At 35.7% G+C, this 22,055-nt stretch overlaps 1 protein-coding gene across 2 annotated transcripts; it reads right to left on the bottom strand.

Moving 5' to 3' along the window:
• Positions 1-2,751: 2,751 nt before the first annotated feature.
• LOC136821102 (MFS-type transporter SLC18B1-like) lies at positions 2,752-20,323 on the bottom strand. 2 transcript variants are annotated; one of them, XM_067077328.1, is made up of 16 exons: positions 19,991-20,323; positions 17,046-17,141; positions 12,522-12,595; positions 11,274-11,469; positions 10,384-10,452; positions 9,511-9,607; positions 8,956-9,036; positions 7,520-7,596; positions 6,697-6,795; positions 6,313-6,413; positions 5,620-5,718; positions 5,128-5,202; positions 4,680-4,746; positions 4,120-4,146; positions 3,530-3,585; positions 2,752-2,875 (listed from the first exon to the last, which is right to left on the bottom strand). In XM_067077328.1, the coding sequence occupies exons 1-16, from the start codon at positions 20,291-20,293 to the stop codon at positions 2,803-2,805; spliced, it is 1,590 nt and encodes a 529-aa protein (XP_066933429.1). In that variant the 5' UTR covers positions 20,294-20,323; the 3' UTR covers positions 2,752-2,802. The 2 variants fall into 2 exon arrangements, with proteins under 2 accessions (XP_066933429.1, XP_066933430.1); XM_067077329.1 differs by lacking the exons at positions 17,046-17,141; positions 19,991-20,323 and adding an exon at positions 13,324-13,912.
• Positions 20,324-22,055: the final 1,732 nt, after the last annotated feature.

Genomic DNA, 22,055 nt, shown 5'->3' with positions numbered 1-22,055 from the left:
TGGTAAATTAGCCAAAAAGTGCCAATATATTATGGCCCCGAAGGGGGGGGGGGGGGTACTTAGGCAAATGGAGGGTACGGTATGTGCCGCCCTTAAGGGTACCTTTTTTGGACTTCCAAAGTCCCGCTAAGGATCGGAAAAATCAGAAAATCAAATTTCAGTCCCACTAAGGGTCGGAAAAATAGGATACTTTTTACCCCCTGAAAGATCGAACTTTGGTCAAAATTTGTCAAATTAGTCCCGCTAAGGGTCGTAAAATTCACAAAACTTTCCTTGGTCTTCTCTTTTTTAGTCCCGGTAAAGGTCCAAAGTTCGAAAGTCGGGCGGTACCCCCCCCCCGTCAGCTCGCAACCCTAGTACCCCCCCCCCGGATTATGGCACGGATTGTATGTCTAATTTCAAAATTCATTGCCGTAGCGGCTCTAGTGTCATTGTCTTTTCTGATTTGAGATTTTTCAAACCGAACGATGGATTGCGGGAGAGAGAGGGGAAACGATGAGAGATGCTGCTATTTATAAATCATGCTTCCTCGCAGAAGTTTCCGTACGTGAATTTTTTATCAAATAGACAATGTGCACAGAGTGTACAACGAAACGATAAACGTGAGATTATTAGATGTACAGAGTAGCATATGGTACCCCGGAGGGGGTACTAGGGTAAGATGGGTTACGGGGATGCTCCGCTGGTCAGGGTACCTTTTTTAACCTCCACGAGTCCCAGGTAGGGTCGCAAAAACACCAAAATAGAAAAATCAGTCCCTCGTAGGGTGCCTATTTTTGGAAAATTTGGGGAAAAAGTAGAAAATTTGAGAAAATATTGGAATTTCAGTCCCATTCAGGGTCACTTTTTTCGCAAATTTCGAGTCCCACGTAGGGTCCAATTTTCGAACCTCAGTGGAGCTCCCCCGTCGGTCGACAAGGGTAGTACCCCCCGGGTATGGTACATACTCTCGGGTACGTAATAGCTGCCCCCCCCCCGCTAATTAATTTTTCGAAAATTTTCCACCCAGGACATTCTTATTCCAACCCCCCCCTGCTTATTAATTTTTGGGGAAATGTATTTGAAAGTTCCCTCTTTTGTCCTAATTCTGCTGTATTAGCCTTCTTTTCAAAAAATTTCCACCCAAGACATTTTTATTCCCCCCCCCCCGCTTATTAAGTTTTGAGATTTTTTCCAACCCCCTCCCCCCCGGCTATTAGGTACTCGAGAGCATATACGGGGCCAGAAAATACTCCACAAACTGTTAATTATTAGGTTAGTCCAACTTGAAAACTTTTTTCTATAAATTATATTGATATATAATATTACATACAAGAACTAAATTATAAAAAATCTAAAATTTGAGCATTTAACAACGAAAAAAATCTTAATTGAATTTGAAGATAAAATCTTTCTAAAAGTAGGGTCCCTAAAACAAGAATTCTTTTCAATACAACAGTCAATTTTTTAATTAAAAACGCACGCTGAGCTGAAACAACTTGGTAGATATTATGTCAAGATTTCAACATATTCCGAGTCTCGTTTCACGTTTCTTATGGACGCCAGAGAATACCCTGGTAGGCTGCGATCAAAGTCATAATATCTAAGAAAAAAGGGAAATTCCCACGAAATTTTACAACCACAAACGCGATTTGGAAGTGCTCTTAATTAGGTTGGATGATTAGAGTTTTAACGCTAGACTTAAGACTTAGGACTTTAGGATCTGAGGAAGTATAGCCTGGAAGTTTAAACCCCTCCCAAATTGAAATATTAGAATAAATTTATCAATTTGCTGCCCAAAAGTGACTTTTTCGCTCGAACTTTAAATTGCTGAAAACAAGAAATTAACCAAAATTTCCAATACATTTCGGCCCTGATTGTGCTTCGAGCTCCCCCTCTTCAGAGGGGAACTTCTCAAAATAATACGTCATAAAAAAAATCTGACGATTTCAAAATTATTAGCTGGTGCTTTGTATGCATGGCTAGCAATCTCGTACCCCAGAGCCATCCACAAATTAATATAATTTTGCTAATGAGTATCATGATATGAGTGGTTCGTGAATACTCGGGGTACCTAAGGCACTCCCCAATGGTCGCATGAGGTTCCGCCCCTTAACGTAAATGTTTTTTAGATTTTTTCGAAGCATTTTGATATAGAAAATGAAATGGGGCATGGTCAGATGGTCCCACTTGCTCCATATTTGAAAAATTTCAAGAAAACCTCATTTTTGCCCCATTTTGATGACGTCATAAAAAGAAAATCTTGAATAACTTTAAGTTGGAGAAAGCTTTTGATTTCAAATTTTCACCAATGGTGTAAATCGACGAAAGGAAGCGATCTACAAAAAAAAATCTTTCAATTTTTGCTGACGTCAGCAAAATTCGCAAAAATCCGTTTTTGCTGAAATATGCTGACGTCAGCAAAAAATCTTAATTTTTTTTTCTTGAATCGCTTCCTTTTATTGATTTACAAATTTGGTGAAAATTTGAAGTCAAAGGCTTTCACCTACTAGAAGTTATTCAAATTCTTATTTTTGTGACGTCATCAAAATCATGAAAATTTACTAAAAAATTAGTTTTTTCTCAAAAATTTTCAACTTTTCAGCAAGTGAGACCATCTGACCATGCCCCATCCTATTTTCTATATCAAAATGCTTCGAAAAAACCTAAAAAACATTTAAGTTAAGGGGCGGAACCTCATGCGACCATTGGGGAGTGCCTTAGGTACCCCGAGTATCAGAATCATAAAAAATTGAACTGAGAGAATGAGTATGACTTTCCATGGATAGTTTATCTTCTTTTGGCAGTCACATGCTTTCATTTTTAACAACCGTTCGGCTCACGGTATTCTCGCCATTGTTCTCTGTCATCATCGTCCTCTTCTTCTTTATTCTCTCTGACAAAAAGCGACAATATGAATTATTTTGCATTCCTAAAATAACACCGTAGGGTGGCTAACCTTTCTTATTCCGGGGGGGGGGGGCATTCCCGGCATATTTCAGGGATCATTCTGCTGTTATTAAAGACATTTTGGATACAATATCTTTTGCTTGTATAAATGTATTGACAACCCAGAACGGACCTGAGACTAACCGCATATAACAACAGATCAAAAGGAAAGTTTTTCCCGAAATGAAAGAATTTTAACCATCATACGGTACCAGAGAAAGTCAATCGAATTTGGATTGGTAATCAAGCAAGTCAATCGAGTAAAATCAAACGTAGCTAATTGCATTAATTCATTTAATCAACTGATACACTTTCGCAGATTCTAGCTTTTTTTGCTCTATCCATGTCGAATGGCAAGGTGGTGGCAACAATATAATCCCTATGAATTAAGGAGACACTCGAGAAATAGAAGTCGAGTTGACTCTCTCTCTTATTCGATCTTCAACAGAGTATGCAGATACTGTTTTTCCAGGAGCATCTTGGCGCTCAATTAAGGAATATAAAAACAGATGAAAATTTCCAGGAAACAATAAATTCAAAGCTACATTAAAATATGTTTGATTGCATCAAAAGAATACTAAGTGTTGTCTTTGTCGCTTACCTAGCACCATTGCCATATTTATTTTCCCATAGAGTAAACGAAAGTAAGCATACACCCTATTGAAAATAAAAATGAAAATCGTTTGACAATTTTCAATAACCATCCAAAAATTGACCATATTTTGCTTTATGCTGTTACTGTAGGGAGAGGGGTTTTGTGTTGATACCATCTCCAGAGCCTCCTGTACCCATTATTGATTTTACTGATAATTGTAGGCGCTATTAGATTCATTAAAAAGTGAAATAAGGGACTTGGTATGAGTTTGCAATGATAGAACTAAATCATATTGAATTCATTCAAAACTACAATGTTTTTATTTAAACACTTTAGGGAGGACGCGAATTAGTTATAGCCCATGAAAACTTATGTGACCAAATATATGTGATGCAATAAACAAAGCTGCAAAAAAAATGATGATTTAAAAAAACCGTTGATAGAAATAACAAAAACATGAAGTTTCACTGCGAGGGAAGGTATATTGAAACAGCTCCTTCCACTAAAAAACATAAAGACATCCCTGCCTCATAGACACTTGACCATTTACAATTTTTAGTAGGTAAGTGGAACACGAATAGTTATATCGAACTTACTTCCAGAAGTAACAAGAAAGCGAATATCTGAAATATCGAAAAAAAGATAAAAAAATTAATCAATAATTACGAAATCTCAATTGAATCAGGACCAACTTTAAATCAGGTATGAGTTTGAATAAGATGGGTTTAAGCCACATATTTCTAGGGCTAGATGTCGTACTTTAAGCTCTTCCAAGCAAAAAAAAGCTGCTATATTGTTTTCGAAAACCTGAGAAGCTTCTTATTGATCAAACGCTGAAATACAATTGTAATGTCACGTGACAAAGATAGGATTTCCCACCTAACTACGACACACTTTTTCAACCAAAGCACGACATCTAGCCCTTCGGGCTTTATAAATCTATGGTGTGAGCAGGATGTGTTTAGACAGGATCAGAGAACAGTGTGTTTTCAATCTTCTAAGATAACATTGCTGAACCATACTCACCTTGTTTCACGTTTTATTCAGGACAGATGATTTTAAAATATCAACTAATGAAATATCAAACCTCCGGGGAAAGCTTTAAATAATCAACTCCAATGGTCATCAATCGTAAAATGAGTGTGATTTTACTAACCGTTGAAGCTTTTGGGAATCCTAAGTGTTGCGTCAAAAATGCACCTAATGCTGGTCCAACAATACTCCTGTAAAAACAAAATAAATACATTTTGCTTTGAAAAAAGGCAAAAATAACATCTTTGTTTCGGGAAAAATTTTCTATCTAAACGGTCATAGCAACTTTACCGAAAATAGATTGCGGGAGTAGTTTTCGGAAGTAATGACTTTTGCATATAGCTGTAAGTATGCCTGTGCACTGAATTGTTTTCAGTTTATGAAATTCACGACGTAAAGTTTTATACGGACGTGCAGCTAAAAAAGACCGGGTCTAACCCGCAGAATTTTATATTTAAACAATAAAATTAATTGCAAACTCCTGGGCTAGTTTCTTCCGTATAAAACATTACGTCATGAATATCGTGAATTGAGCTGCGCTCGCAGAGAAATACCATATTTAACGAACTTACCCGATATAAAACATTGATGTATAAATACCAGATAGTATGGCATCAGTTGACAAGTTCATTGGTAATCCTGCCTTTCTAAAAAAAGTGATTGTAATTATTTTAAATCTGATAGACAGCTGAATCCTGTTGAACCTTCAGGGGACCAAGAATTATCTTCGAATTACAAAAAGATTCGAATTACGCGGGCTTTTTTATTTAACCCTCCAGTTGAACAGAACAATGTTTTGGTTCGAGTTACAGAAAGATTCGAAAAATAAAAGTTCGAATAAGAGAGAGTTGACTGTATATTTTCTTGCTTGAAAGTCAAAATTGATTTTCTTTCTTTCTGGATTTCATTTTTGAGTTCTTGATTTTTTTCATAATTTTAGAATAATTTTTTTATCTTTTTCGAATTGTTTAGATCTAGAAGTTCTCTTTAGGACGTCACACCAAATAAGTACATATTCCCAATGTGGCCCTGTGGCCTAAAAACATTTAATGATTACTCATTACCTTGCAGTGATTTGCATATCAGCAAGTACTGGGACAAACATGGCGGTCAAACACAAGAATCCAAGACAAAGTAATGAAGTCACTGTCAACCATAGGTGTCTAAGTATGAAGAATTTAATGAAATTTAGTGAAAGAATGACAGAAAAATCAAATTTCCATAAAGCCAGGCTCATGAGACGGGCCTTGAAACATACTGAAAATTATTTGTTTTTTTTTAGGGCTTCGTGATGAAGATGACAAGATTACGAGATAGTATTTAGTTTTGTCGACTCAGCTAAAATATCTTGCTGACTCAGCAAAATACATTTTTAAGGCCCTTCGTGAACCTCGTTTCAAAATGTAAATCACATTGGGCAGCCGACGACGTCATCAGGATCTACGCTGGATTTTTGAACACGTTAGAATAATGTTGTGCGCCAGATTGGAAGAACATGAGTGGGGTACGACTCACAGATTCCTGTAAGCCCCGAAGGGCTAGATGTCGTGCTTTAAGCTCTTCCAAGCAAAAAAAAGTGAATATTGTAAAAAATATTGCTGCTTTTGTTTTCGAAAACCCGCGAAACTTCTGATTGGTCAAGCACTGAAATTCTATCACGTGACATAGGTAGGATTTCCTACCTAACCTTGGCACACTTTTCAGCCAAAACACGACATCTAGCCCTTCAGGCTTTATAAATCTAAGGTACGACTTACGATGTTTTAATGAAGGCAAACAAAGGAGAAGGAGCCATGAATAAATAACAAATGAATCCAAGAAAACAACCAATGATCGAAGCATTTCGCCCTTTGATGATCTAGAAAAAAAACGATAAACGCATGAATGGGGAGCATATACATCAACTCTCTCTAATCCGAACTTTTATAAATCGAATCTTTCTACAATTGGCTCGGCAACAGGAAAATGTTATGATTCTTGAGAGCTGAAGAAATTTCGTTTCAAAGCGAGGTAGTTGTTGCAATTGAAATATTTATGAAAAGATCTAAAGCTGCTGGTACTGGCTGGTAAAGTAAAGGAACTGGCAAAAAAGACCATTCTCATATAAACCCCTGCTATTGTATTCTTAAAAGAAATTGTACCTTTTTATCTAACAAGCGACCAAGGAAAGGTGTTGATATAGCGTAAGTCATTGGTGCACATAAGAAAATTAACCCAACGAAGAATGGTTTCAATTCGGGCTAAAACAGAAATCAATTGTCAGGTAAAGAATTACCAAGTAATCAAACGAGTCGACTACACTGGACAGCTAAACATCAAAAAAGAGCAAAAAATTTCGACAGCTTAGAAATTCCAAGTTTGAGACCCTTCTTTCTATAATAGATAGCCAAAAAAGGGTAAAAAACAACGATATACCGACAATCGACTCCTTCAAAAGGTCATGAATTTTCGTAATTTGGATTACAGTTTGAAAATTTTGGCTGAAAATTGGGAAAATAGGCTCTCACTGGGTTGTAGAAACATCAAAAAGAGCAAAAAATTTCGAAATTCAGTCTATCGTCTCAAATCGACTCTTAAAACATACCCGTCACCTCGCAAATCCCCGGAGATCAATGATTGAAAGATGTAGATATTTGGGGAAGATTTTTACTTGGGGAAAACATTGAACGATTATCTAGAAGTCGTACATCTGCTTAATGTTTGAACTTTTCCAGCGCATATGTTGATGTCCCTATTGGGTATGACCGAAAATGAAGTATATGTGGGAAGGTAAAAAGTGCAAAAAAGTATATAGTATTCTGGACAATTATACAACATTTTGTAGCTATTTCGAAGCACCAATGTTACACCCCTATGTTACAGAAGCAGTGCTTCGTCCTGTGGGAAGTAGTTCCGAGGCTGTGAGACAAGGGCGTACGTAATGTTATAACAGAGTCAGACACAGGGGTGTAAACAAAAACTTACGTCTAATTTTTGAACAAACGGTGTCAATGTAGGGTCCAGGAAAGATATCACCATCCCTGCTATTAAAGTTACTGTGGCTGAAAGTGGAAGATGAACAAATAATAATAAAAAGTTGTATCCAACATTGTAAATTTATGTGAATGAAATCATTTTTGCGGGCGTCATTATTGAAAATCGCTATCAAAAACTGTGTTTTGATGACATTTAATTTTAAATTTTTTGTGTTTCAGCAAAATATCACTTAACCCTATTCGACCTAGGGGGGGGGCTCTTTCTGTTCGAACAAAACTATTCAAACTATTGGTAATAGCTCCTGAAATAATAGAACTTTTGCTGTGAAATTTTCTGTAAATTCCTAACTTTTATTTTGCTTCAAAATAAAAAAAAATTTGACACCTAAATATTTTCACACCTTGAGCATGATGACATTTCTGACAGTAAGGTGTTTCAAAAATTGACACTTTTCCAATACAAATTTATTTTTAATGTCAAATATATCGTTTAAACCGTAATTTATTGAATATTTAGGATAAAATAAGCATTTTTAAACTCGGATTAGTCTTGGAAGCCTTTGTTAGAATACAATAGCTATTTATAAGAACAATGGAAAATTTCGGTTTTTGCTCACTTTGGGCATGATAAGTGACGTCATCAAAAAATTTATTTGTCAAAAGTTAAATTATGTGACAAGGATCTTGTGTGCCAAATTTCATCCAAAAAGATCCACTAGATCAAAAGTTAAGGGGTGGTACAAGAAAAGCCCCCCCCCCCCTAGTTCTGAACCGCCCCTAAAAGCCTAGGTTGAATAGGGTTAAAAGATCTAAAAACTGTCTTAGGAAAAATTTTCGCCTAAGAAATTTTGAGTTCTTTCCGTTGGACAATTAGCGAATTAAAAACATACAGTCAACTCTCTCTAATTCGAACCTCTATGATTCTATTTTCCTGTAATTCGAGCTCAACTCAAACATTGCGCCTCTCGTTTACAAGATGTCGTTTAAAATTTTCTCCGTAGATCTAAGTCTTTCTATAATACGGAGAAACTTCTTGGTCCCCTGAAGGTCGATTAAGAGATGGCCAAATGTAGTAAGTATAGGGCTATCGTCTGCGGGGGGGGGGGGGGGGGGTAATTAGGCAAAAATAGGTGCTGGGTACATGCGGACGGTAAGGGTCGGTTTTTTTCACCTTTCAAAGTCTCACTAAAGGGTCGGAAAAATCAGAGAGTTTTGAATTAGTCTCTCCGAGGGTCGGAAAATTCACAATTTTTAGGATTGTATTTTTCGAGAAAGAAACATTTGTAAAAAAGTCTCTGTAAGAGTCACCTTTTCAGCAAAAATCAGTCTCTTAAAGGTCAGTTCGGAGGTCCCGTCCGCATATACCCCTCATCCGCCAACCCTAGTACCCACCATCCCCCGGGTCCCGGGGGTTATCATACTTACACATCATAAATATTCCTGGTACAAGAAATACTTTCCAAAAATTGCTTTGCTCTGTGTTCCCTTCAGAATTATCGTGAAATACTGAAATTAAAAGAAATATTACAGGACTTATCTTGGTAGCAAGACACAACCCTTTTCTACTTTTCAACTAATGGAACTAATTGGCCTCTTGCAATTTTTCAGGCTAAATTTTAGAGAAAGCTAAACTGTTATCCTTACGGTATTGTAACCTTGTAGGTTAAAATAATCTGCGATATCTTGAACTATTCAAACTTGTATATTGGCTCACTGCTTTTGTAGTATGAGCACTCTTGGATTGGGTGGAAAGTCTTCATTTAAGACGCTCACTATTTGCATTATGCATTGCTCGCAGTTTGAGCACTCTTGTGACTCCACAATGCAATCCATAAAATGTGTAACCGTACATCCTGTGCCCAAGTTCAGGAGTTGCCATAAAGCCATTATGATAATAACCGGGAGGGAACATTGCTATACTTTGTAAACTAAAATTACAAAGGAAAAATTTTGACTCCCCTAAAAATTAGGAAAACTCACCATTTTCAGGGGGTAATATGAAAGCAATCATCAGAATAACCAGCCAAACTAATGAACCAATCACAACGAAGGGTAGAAGGAAATTGTTGTTACCAAGCTATGGAATAGAGAAAAAGTGAAGATACTATTTTAGCATACATCTGTCTCACAGCCCCGGTGGAACTTGAAATTTTTATCGAAATCCCAATCAGGATAGAAATTTTATTGTTCCCAGGTCAAAACTCCAATTGGAATAAAATCTTTTTCCATCGAATTTTGAATATGGATGAGATAAAAGTCAATTTTCCAGTTGTGCTGGAATTATAGGGTACTTTTCCCACCGGGGATGAAATTTGGACCAAATTTTCCAGTAAAGTGGGTAGGGTTTCCACCGAGTCTAAGACACAAGTGTGTTTTTCACTTAATTTTCAGAGAAAATGTCTTATTCATGTCCGAAATTTCTGGAGATTCCGACAGATATTCACGAGAGAATTGAAAGTTCCCTTCGCCAAAATTAAAACAAAAAAATGGTCAGAATTCTCGCAACGAACTTTGTAGGTGTATTTGTAGTTTTTGTGGCATTATTCTGGCTAGCTATAACCTTTTGAAGGCCTTTGAAGGGTTTTTCTATTAGCTCTGTGACCTGTAATAGAAAACACTGAAATGGAAAGTCTGATTATCTGTATTATCTGTAGAAAGTAGAAATTTGGCTCATAGTTGGTAGAGAAACCATGAGTCAAAGCAATAACTAACGTCGATCTGTTTTATACGGTATCGACTTAAAAAGACCGAGTATTTACGACTAATGTTGAATTACAATAAAACCAGTGGCAAAATTTGAAAACAAAAAACATGAATATAATACGTCATGAATACCAAGAAACCCATAATTACCTGATAAAGTGCACTGCCAATAGCTGGGCCAGCCATTAATCCTAGTCCAGTGAACAATGCAATTGAACCCTATAGAAAAACAGACAGCATAAAAGCCACAAGTGCAGTATTGAAATTTTATCGAATGTTTGAGGCTCCTGTGGCCTCAGTTTTGCTTAGAATTCCTTCAAATTTTCATTCCAATCGACGCTTATTCACCACGTAAATTAAAAATACAATCAAAAAGAGGTGAAAATTTCTGCATCAAGAGTTAGTAACATTTGGAGTACTATACCGGTATTTCAACCCCCTCTATTACGAGTATACTTGTATTCGACAGCGATTGTAAGAGATCCAAAACTGACACTTAAGGTATATAATGGTGAGAGCGCGAATACAATAAATAGCATACCGTCGCGAATCTAAAAATAGACATTGATTTTTATGTTTGACTGAAATTCAATCCCATCACCCTTTGCGTTTATTACGCTTGCACGCAAATTACACTCATTTACAAAGAAAAAGTAATAACTTTCACGACTTTTGAATGAAGACGAAAAGGATTGTGGGATTGAATTTCGGTCAAATGAGAGAAGTACTAATCATGACGTTTGCACGACGAAGCGCTATTTAGGCATGAGACATAAAAACCTTCTAATAAAAAGATTTTCACACATAGCTGCGATAGTTTACATAGACCAATAACCATAAACCCAATACTCGAAGAGTTCACAAATCCGAGAACTATTCAAAAGTATATTGTTTTGTTCTACCCAATTGTTCATTGTTGTACAGTTGACGCTCTCTAACTCGATCTTCAAAGGGAGTTGGATTTTTATCGAATATTGGAGCTTATCGAATAGTAGAACATCGAATTAGAGAGCGCCAACTGTAAAATAAAACTAAGATACCTGGGCAGTTGATAGAGCGTGCTTGAAAGTAACCGTCATTATTGACACGGCAGCCGTTTCATTAAAAGCCGTTCCAATGGCCATGAACGTTCTAAGCGCAAAACAAAAGATAACAAATTGTAGGTAACTGCTTTGCTTGACTTTTGGATTCCCATTCTCGTCTTCTCCGTCCGATGCGTAGAGGTAATCTAAAAAGCTATGTAATAATGTTGATGTAACGATGACGTAATGTTGTTTTTACGGAAACAATCCCAGTTTTTTACTGTAGTGGCAACTTTTTCTGTATGTACAGTTGACTCTGTCTTATACGAGTTCGAACGGGGGTATAAATCTGTTCGAATTATAGAAAGATTCGAATAATAGAAGATCGAATAAGCAAGAATCATTGGTCCAGCGCGCAGCAGAATGGACCTTTAAAAAGCAACTGATTGAAAAGATTTTTTCTTTGTCGGGGCCTGTGCGAGCAATAAATTAACAAGTCCAGGCTAAACCAACCGCCGATCTAGAATTTTTGCCCGCCTACCCGCGCGATGTTTGACCTATGTTTTGGATTGAATTGGTAGTAGAGTCAAATTTCCCGGTTAGATTAAAGGGTTGTTCAGGTAGGGTTAGGGCTAGGGTTGGGGATGGGAGTTAACCCCTGGTTAGGGTTTTAGCCCCCGGGTAGAGTTTGGAGTAAATACTATGTTTATAAACAACTTTGAACTCCTTAATGCATGTGTGACTCGATGGCCGAGTGGTTATGGCGCCTGGCGTTCTAATCTTTGTATATAATTGTTTCGAATCCCATCAGCGGCAAAAGTTTCGAAATTTCGGGAAATGCATCAAAAACTTTCAAAACTTAGCAATACAAAGAAAGTATCAAAGAATAGAAGCTCAGAGTGGAGGATGGGAAGGAAGGATTTTTTTTCGTCACTTAAGGAACCTGGTACGAACGACATTCGGTTATTGCAACGTCAGCTGGACCTTCACGCCACTCCGGCTTCTTGTCTGTAGTTTAAATTTGCCACTACTGGCATAAAGCTGTGGTGTTTCCGTAGAAAATATTTTACGTCATGAATATATCGTGAATTAAAAAAGATAACTGAAAAGTTAAAACATTCATCTCCTTGGTAAACATAAATCTCTATTGTGCCCGATTATTAATTTTCGAAGTATTTTCAAACCCACGTTCTTATTAGGTCTCCCGCAGTTTATTTATCTTTGAAGATATGTTCAGCTCACAAGTCAAAATTTTAAATTTCTTACCCAAATAGAATATTACTTCCACCACTTAAAAAGCCACCAGCTATCAGAGAAAACTTTACACCGACTTTCGGCATCTAAAATACAAAAATATATGAATTTTTCTAACATAAGTAAGTAGTAAGTAAGTCTGGAACCACAGTCGGAGGCGACCCGAAGGCTCCTCTTTCGATAGCTATCCACCCGATGGTTAGTCTGAATCGCAGACCTCTACAAAACCGCATGTAGTATAGGTCTGCTTAATGATCTACCAACCGCTTTCCGGTTCGCAAAGGAAATCTTGGCGAGCTAATAATTTGATTGACATTGATGTGCGCGCAAAAACGATCGTTTCGAACGTTTTCAATGGAATGTTTACATTCGAAATTCGAATCCCAGACCAGAAAAACAAAACAGAAAAAAGATAAAAAGCAATCTGATGCGCGCATTATGTACAGTCTGTAGATTTATTTTAGACTTTTGCTTTTATAAGATATCTGGTCTGTAAATTTATCAAAACTTTTCTATCAGCTCTTCGGTCGAAGCTCAAAAAATACAAATATGAACACAAAAGTGAAAGAAAACAACCAGAAACACCCCAATCTCTTCAAAGAATTGGAGCTAAGTACCTGAAAAGATACAAAGGCCACACAGTATTAAAAAGTGAAATGCCAAAACTGAAGAAAAGTTATTTCTTTGTTTTAATATTTAAAGGCCCTTGTTGAAGGAACAACAACACTCCCTTTTGTAGAATCACATAAAGAAGTAATGTCAGAAATATTCAATATGACCCCCAAAATGTACTGTATATACATAACTAGAATACCTTGAAATAATCTGCAACATATTTGTAGAACGGACAAAACAATTATCTGGAGCCAAAGTGATCAACGAATCCAGCGTGGTAAAAAAAATATACAGTACAAGTCCAAATTCAAGCATCAAAATGTAGTTTTATGAAGCAAAATTTTATTGGTGCACACAGAAGATACATCAGGGCACTTAAATTCAATAAATCTAACTTCTCATCTTTTACAAAATCTCCACATTAAACAAGAGAGGAGGAAGAAACAAGCAAACTTCCTTCCGCCTACTTTTTTTTCGAAATCCAAATATATTTTCCAATCTATGATTTGGTGCCTCGCAGAAAATTTAAACATTACGTAATGTTATATTTGTAGACACTCGCCAGCTAAAAATGTCTTTAGCCGTATATCGGCTAAAGGCGGCAAATCCATTGAGTTTCAAGCCCGAAGGGCTAGAGGTCAATCTCCTTGGTAGGATTTGAAGCCAACAAATCCTACCAAAGTTGCACGGCCTTGAGCGACCCGCCTGGTTTTTACACAATCGACAGATTGAAACTAAAATTTACCGCTTCATTTTGAAAAATATATCACTCGAAAACAAAGGAATTGCTAGATTCAATCTGTCATAAACTAGTGTATATGTATAAGAATTGCGAAGCGATCCAGGCAAGTCACTCGATTCGCAAGTTGCAAGCAAAATATTTATAGGGTCACGCACTAGAAATTGCGAGTTAAAACAGATTCATAATAAATTTTTATAAGCATTGCACTTGTAAGCATATCTAGGCGCAAATATGGGGAAAAATTAAGCATAGCCTACGAAAAAAGTAAAAGCTACTTTGTAGTATGGATATAAGCAGTATTATAGTAGTATAGCAGTATATAAGCCAGGCTATATATAAGCAGTATTAAGTATTAAGATATAAGTATTTTTCAGCCTTATTAGGCTTTCGACCTAAGCATCTCTGAGCCTGTTTTCGGATTTTTATACGCTTATAAAAAAACATGTAATCGTTTGTCCGCTCTAAGCCTTGAGTTTTTTTATTTCTTCTTAGCTTTTGTTTTAGACTCGTTTTACTTCCGGTTTCAAATTCCTTGCGTTCAGAATCGAACTTTCGAATCTTTCTAATTTTAAATTTCGAACGTTCGAATAAAAATAACATTCGAAAACTTTTTTCCGAATTGCAATTTTTTGATACACCCCTTAACGAAAGAACTAACACAAACACCCCTGTGTCACAGATGGGCTAGAAAAATTGGCAAAAATTTCGTCCCCGGAGGGAAAATACTCGAAAACACTCCTCTAGCCTCTTCAAAAGGTCTTCCTTGCAAAGAGCCCAGAGAATAAAAAAAGAGTGAAATACAGAGGATTTCAAGACTAGAATTTAATAGAAATAAGTTGACTTATGCAATTTCAAAATTCAATAACCATATTAATTAGGAATATATTTTTTCTTTCTTGTTCTCTTTTGTCACCAATAATTTGGTATATTTCAGTAAATATAATAAGTCTCTGAAGGTAAATATTTACATTTAAAAAAAGAGAAGAATCCTAAATATATCTAAAAATATAAGTTTTCGTTATTGTATCATTGCATCATAAATTCTGAAAAATTTAAAAAAGTTCTAAAATTTTATCAAAACTATTAGCGCTGTAAAATCCTGAGATGAAAATAAAGAAAAAAAACATATAAATAAACTGAGATTTAGAAAGAATTCTTCATCGATTCTACTAAGTAAAACCGGTAAAACCTCTAAATTTTACTGGCAATGATTTTTTCAAAGTTTCAAAGTTCTTAAGTTTGCTGGAGGCAAGTACTCGGCAGTCTTTTACTCTTGAGTAGTTGACAAACATGAGCAAACTCTTCACATAAAAAGTAAAAAATCTGTGACTTTTTTTCTCGGCTGTAGCACAGGAATTTAAAACAGTTAAAATGCATATCATAAAAATAATGTCAAGTTTTGTTTTATCAACAATAAAATCCTTTATAATACAATCACATGTCAATGTTCTACTTATATCTCTGACCACCGATGCGTATTCATAAAAAACAAACAAACAAAGAGCCCACATCATTGAGGGTCGGTCAAGCCAAAATTTCAAAAACAACGTCAATCAAACAGTTCTCCTTCCACTGAATAAGCAATAAGGGGAGGAATAAATTCTTCCAGGTGATTAGCCATATCCAAAATCGCAAAATATTTTTGTTCCCAACATTTCAAAACATACATAAAAAGTCCAGTGATGCTCTCACTTCAACATACTACCAAGATTCAATCTAAACCAAAAGGAATGGTTTTCCTACAGTTCATTTTTTCAGCTTAGATCCTCTTCTTGCAATGAAGCAACAACTCTGTTGAGCCTTGCCTGTCGATGAAAGAATAAAAATTCCATCTTCTTTCTTCTCATTCCGCAAGTTCAGCTGCTTTCTTCCTTTCTTTTCAACAATCAACACCACCTCTTTTCAAAACACCACTTTTCAACAACAAAGTCGAAAACAACATTCGAATTTTCAAAACAACAAAGTTCGAAATTCTTTGCTCGAGTCAATGCAATGACTTCTTGAAAAATGAGCGCCATTTGTGGTTTGGAACGCTTCTTGAACGCTTCAAGCCCGCGCTGATTTTCCGATCTCTTCTTTAGATTTCCTAATTTAAACCTTAGGGAGGTAAAAACAAGGCTTATCTAGTACTAATAAGTCCGTGTATTATCTCCGTAGCTTTTAAGAATTGGTATATCTAAACGCAAGAGGCGACACTTTTTGAAAAAAACGAATTTAACCATCCGTAATTCCAGGTCTCTCCGCCGCGATTCTAGGTTTGATCTAAGGAGGGCGGACGGCTTTCTCAATTATTTCTGCGTTTGAAAGATTGGATATATATAGTAATTTTTCATTTGCACTCCCCAGCGTAGGTGAGATTTAAAGGTACATATACACGATAGCAAAACTGCTTCGCTCATGTATATTCGCTTCGCAAAAATACGGCGCATATTTTAAGGCTTCAATTTTTCTTGCCTGAGAAAGGTTAGAGATTGAACTCTAGCCCTTCGGGCTTGAAACTCAATGGGCAAATCTCTGCACAAAGGAAATATCGCTTATTAAGCGATGGTAAGAGAGGGCGCCACTTTTTCTCCCTTGATTCCTTCACTTACCCTTGATCCTTCTCTTAATTACTGATCATCAAGCTGAGGGTAATCAAGTACCATTTTTGTACTATGTACGAAGTCTTTAGTATGACCCAGCCAGGGATTGAACCCACTGCTTTGTGCACTATAGCCGGATGCACGGCATTCACTTGAAGATCTCTTATTCACTTTATCAAAGAAGTGCAGCGAAACTTGAAAAAGTAGTATGTGTTAATTCAACCCCCGAGCGTCGTAGAATCACAATCGCGTACCTCGTTATTCACAGCAGATATTCAAAAGTCCCAGAAGAATTGTGAAAATTAGATAAATGTTAGGATATAATTTTCTTAATCACAACACGAGGATACTGTGTTCTTCATCATTGATTATTTGTATGGTAATTTGTCGGTGATTTGTGAGACATGTGCCGAGGAATTTTTATAGTCCTTCGCCACAGGTTAAAATCTCAGAGATAGCTAAACTGTGGTTTTCACGGTATGAGAGTTGAACAAAGTGTGTTGGTGACAAAATTGATGAGATTAACCTTTCCAGCGAGCAAAGTTTTTTGAAAGAGTATGATTTTTTTTTTAATCCAAACAATGAAACGATTCTTACGTATTTCCCAACAATAGGTGACATAAGAAAAACCACCAGTGGATAAATTGAGAACACCAACCCACTTAGTGTTGTGCTCATCTCAAATTTCTTCGCCTGTGAAAAGAAATACAGTTGACTTTCGCTAATTCGAACTAGAAATCTTATTAGTTCGATTTACGGAGAGATTCGAATTATAGAAAGCATTTTACAAAGACATCTCTTTGACGTGGACAGAAGAATAGCTCGAATTACAGAAATATTTGAGTAATAGAAGCTCGAGTTAGGGAGAGTTGAGTGTATATAGTCAAATTTCTCTTATTCAAGTCTTTCTGGAGAGCTGCATGAAATACCCTACGTAATTCGAATCTTGATCCCTCGAAGATCGGATTAGGAGAAAGTCAATGTCACAGAATTGTTATTGAGATCCCAAGATATGAAGAAAAGACCAGACTAGCTCCACTGATTTAAGATATCATATTCATGATAAAAGTAAAACATTCCTAAACTAGAAATAAAGTCTATCTCAAATAATCCTTAGTCGGCCTTAATTATTAGTCGGCCCTAATTTTAATCATCTCGTCTAAATTTAGTCACTAAGGGCCGACTAAGTATTTGGACCATTTCTAAATTTACAAGCCGATGGAAAATAGGAAAACGCTTAAAATACTGGAAAATAAAGAAAGCTTAATTATAAACTTTTAATTTGGCGCAAATTTTTAGTTGGCCTAAATTTTAATCGGCCCTAATTTTAGCCACCAAGCAAAAATTTAGTCACTTAGGGCAGATTAAGTTTTGGCCGATAAGATATAACGTTTGATAGAATCAGAATTGAATGTTGAGTTTGTGCTTGTTGAAAAGATATTCAAGAGTGAAATATTATCATATTTGATAAAGATTCAAAACAATCGGAAAATGAAGATGAAAAATAAAGAAAACTTCTCGAAGAACCATTTTCAGAAGACAAAACGAATATAAATTTTTTTTTTCGATCAAAAGTAGTCTCAAGATTATCACTGATTTACTTTACTAGTCATAGCTTTCACTAAATGCCCCCACAGAAAGGTCATGTCATGCACTTATAAAGCTTTTAATGCTTTCAAAATTAAAGCATAAAAAATTATCAGGAATAATTGATTAATTTAATTATTTATTGATTGATTGAAAAAAATGATATTCCATTAACAAAATACTTGAAGAATTCATGCCTTCATGCAGCTTGACAATTTAATAGAATTCAAGGAAAAGCTGGAAAAGCTTCTCAAAAACATATTTCGAAAACCATGGTATCATTATGTTACTGACTTTCACATCCTGTCACATCTCCTTGTTTGTTTGTTTTTTCTTACAACAATATATGTAATGATCATTCACTAAATAGACCTTTTCCGATAATGCTGCAGACATCTTAGATTGTAGGCAAAATATATAGCGGTGAATAAATCAACAAGGAAACCAATCAGAAATAGCTTGTTTATTTTTCATTGGCTTTTATATATTTCAACAATTCTCTATTGCTACTTTGCCTAATAAACAATAGTAAGATGATAAGATGATACTGCGTATAAAATTTATCAAAAATTTCTGCGCCATCTGAAATAGACCAATCCTAGTTAAGGCCCGGGCTCCACTTGCGTACGCTGTGATTGCAGTCAAAAGAAAAATAAAGAAACGTCATTTGTCATTGTGGTTCATTCAGACGTACAGTCGAAAAGTTGAAATGTGCCTAATTTTTTTTTAAAGTGCATAGTACTTTTTCATGATGCAATCTTTTGTCCAAGCTGAAAGGATTGAAGCCATTAAGATATTATTGCAGCGCAGACAATGAAGAGACGGGCCTTCAGGAAACTAGACTTTTTGAGTTTTTAGCTATATATATACTCTCACTTTATGGTGTTCCTGTATGACTGTCTGTGTGCCTAGTCTAACCACCGTTAAATGCCTTAACTCGGTAAGCTAGAATTGGAGCTATTTCACCAAACCCCTAGAGCGTAAGTTATTTAGGCTATCACAACTGCATGAAAAAGTGGAACGTGCGCATGCAAAGTTAAACGAATGTAAGCAAACTTTTTTTCAGGTTTTTAAAATAGATTTACCACACTGAACAAACAGTGAAAACACTCTAAGTGAGGTAAATCTATTTTGAAGACCAAAAAAAAAACATTGATTGACATTCAACACATTCAACCACTTTTGGATTCAACTTTTTTGTACTTTGCCGGTATCTTGTTTTACCAAGTTAAGAAGGACTTTCTCGAGTTACGAGCATATGATGGTCTTTAAAGCTTAAGAAGCTCTATAAACAATAAAGCTAGTTATTAATATAATAAAATAACAGACAAAGATAAATTACAGTTTGAACAAAAATATCAAATGTACATTTGAAAACTTGAGCAAACTTCTTTAAAGATTCCAGAAAAAGAATTGAAATCATTGCTGAAATGAACTTCTGACTAAATTACAGTATTTAGTATTCAGTTTCAAAGACAAGAAACAAAATTTGACATACAAAACACTTTTTCCAATCACTGAATCAGCTCAACATCATAACCAGTCTGCCATTTTGTTTGTTTTGATTTGCACAAGTAATATTGTAATTCGTGTTATGGTGTAATCACTATGCTTTTTCTATAATTTGCATTTATAACACCCGCTTCAGCTTTTCAATGCTAAATCAAAACTAATAAAATGTAATACGCAATAATGGTAATAGCATATAACGTAATATGAAAATATGTATAACATTTACCGCTGTATAAATTACCGCCATATTTTTGCGGAACACTTAATTGGCCGGAAAGCCGATTACGACGCAAAAACAAAAACAATTCGCAAAGAATCGAGATTCCAGTCCAATATATTGCGTGAAGCTATGAGTGCCTCCTCAGTCGCTACGCTCCTTGCGGGGGCAATAATTCATAAAAAAACACAAAAAGATGACGTCATTAAAAATTAAGAGCTGTTACCTCATAAGGGAAAATGGGTGCGATCATCGAAAAAGCACAAAAAGCGTTGAAGTATGATAAACAAAGGGCAATCAAAATCAGCAATTCTTTTTTATTTCGAATCAATTTTTGACTTTCTCCTGATTCTGTTTCAACGATTTCATCTTCAATCAAATCTCTGTTTTGTTCTTCTACATTGGATAGAAGTGGCGTTGAAAGACCATCTCGTTGTCGGCGTGAAAGAGCCGATTTGGAACGTTGTGGTGTAGCGAAGAAAATTGGAGACGCTGGCACGGGAAATGTGGCACTTGCAGGCCGGTACATGATTTGTTGACAGTAATTCTAAAATTTAAGATCTTAAAAAAAGATTGAACTTGGTTTGATTTTTAATTATCAGCTTCACTTAACGGTTTTATTTTTACATAAATGTTCCCGTGCTGGTATAAGCGAAAAATGGTTTTTCTTTTCCTCTTTCTGACCAATCTTGCTCCACATCCGTGTTAATCCAATATGCAAATGCTTGCGAATTAAAATTGATGAGTAAGCAAACGATATCACTCTTATTTAAACACAAAACCTTTAATCAGACCAAGTCAACTACAGTTTTTTACTTCAACGGACAACCTTTTAAAGGCCAGGGCAAACCAATCCAACATGCCTTTTTTCTGATGTTGGATGAAATGTTGGACCGGTTTGCGTCAGTTCAAATTTTTGAAAAAAAATGAAAATTCAAAAAAAGAAGAAAAACATCGTGTTGGACGGTGTTGGATGATTTTTGATCGCCATCAAACATTTCATCTAACATTAGCGGTGAGATCAAAGAAGCTCTCTCGTTGAATTGTGTAATTTTTCGTGTTGGATTGGTTCGGTGGTACTTTTTTTCTTTATTTTTTGAATTTTCACTTTGTTCCAAGTCATGTCGGATAAAAAGTTGGATCGGTTTGCCCCAGCCTTTATTTTCGCTTCATCCAACGCAAGTTTTTCCATCAAACATTTCATCCAACATTGGAAAATCATGTTGGATGAAATGTTGGACTGGTTTGCCCTGGCCCTAGGACCTATAACTTTCAAAACAATAATCTTATGTGAAATATCGTGTATATGATATGTGTAATTATGTGTATATCTGAAATCAGGAAGCTTCGAAGTACCTCTGTACCAAGAATGAAGTTTCTAGCACTTAAAAAGTTCATTTTTTCCTTCTTTATTTTTCAGCATAACTTTTGTGATCAGTCTCCAGAGTTTTTGTTTTTAAATAAGGGTGGGTGATATCGTTTGCTCAGTCATCCATTTTAATTCACAAGCTTTTCCACATCTGAGCAAGATTGGTCAGAAATGATCAGCATAATATAACAATAGACAGACACTGTCCTGCGATAAGAAATATGTGTCTGATATGAAATTGGTACACTTATGCAAAACCTTTAATCTGAAGTTCTTTCTCTCACATTTTTGTAAAAAAGAAATACCAAAAACAAAACAAAACGTCCAACTCTCATCATGCTAAAAGCAAATTTGATTAAAAACAGTATTTCGTACATGAGCAACATAAACATAAACAAAAAAAAAACAACAACAACAACAAGAAAATTCAAGTCTAAACACATAAAAATGACCATTTCCTGCTAATACTATTTTCTATACTGCTGAAAGACTGAAAAGACTGAAAGATTTCTAAATCTAAGAAAATGATATAAAGTGAAAAGGGGTACTTTGTTTTCGTTAGTAAGAAGTTTGTGTCGATGTGTGACTGAACGTTTTGAACTGTTTATATGTTTTATAAGAACATCCAAAAATTTTCAAGCTTTTAGCTTTAAGCCTAAAATATTCTTAACATGCTCTCTTAATATTTTGGCCATCGAAGCCTTATATTAAGCAGATATTCGAAAAGAAAAATCGGATATAGAAAATTATTCAGTCGAGCTTGATGATATTCGACGAAGCGAAGCTGAGTCTTTCTTCCTTACTTCTCACACTTGTTAGCTTGAAGTATTTTAAGATCAGTAATTTCTAACTCGTTTCAAAAATTCTGCAAGGCTGGTATTCTTTTTCTCTGTACCAGAGTGTTTCTCATGTTTATCGTTTC

This window comes from Clytia hemisphaerica, unplaced genomic scaffold (genome assembly GCF_902728285.1).
Source record: "Clytia hemisphaerica strain Z4C2 unplaced genomic scaffold, Clytia hemisphaerica genome assembly, whole genome shotgun sequence".
Lineage (NCBI taxonomy): Eukaryota > Metazoa > Cnidaria > Hydrozoa > Leptothecata > Clytiidae > Clytia > Clytia hemisphaerica.
This window is presented reverse-complemented; position numbering and strand designations above follow the sequence as displayed.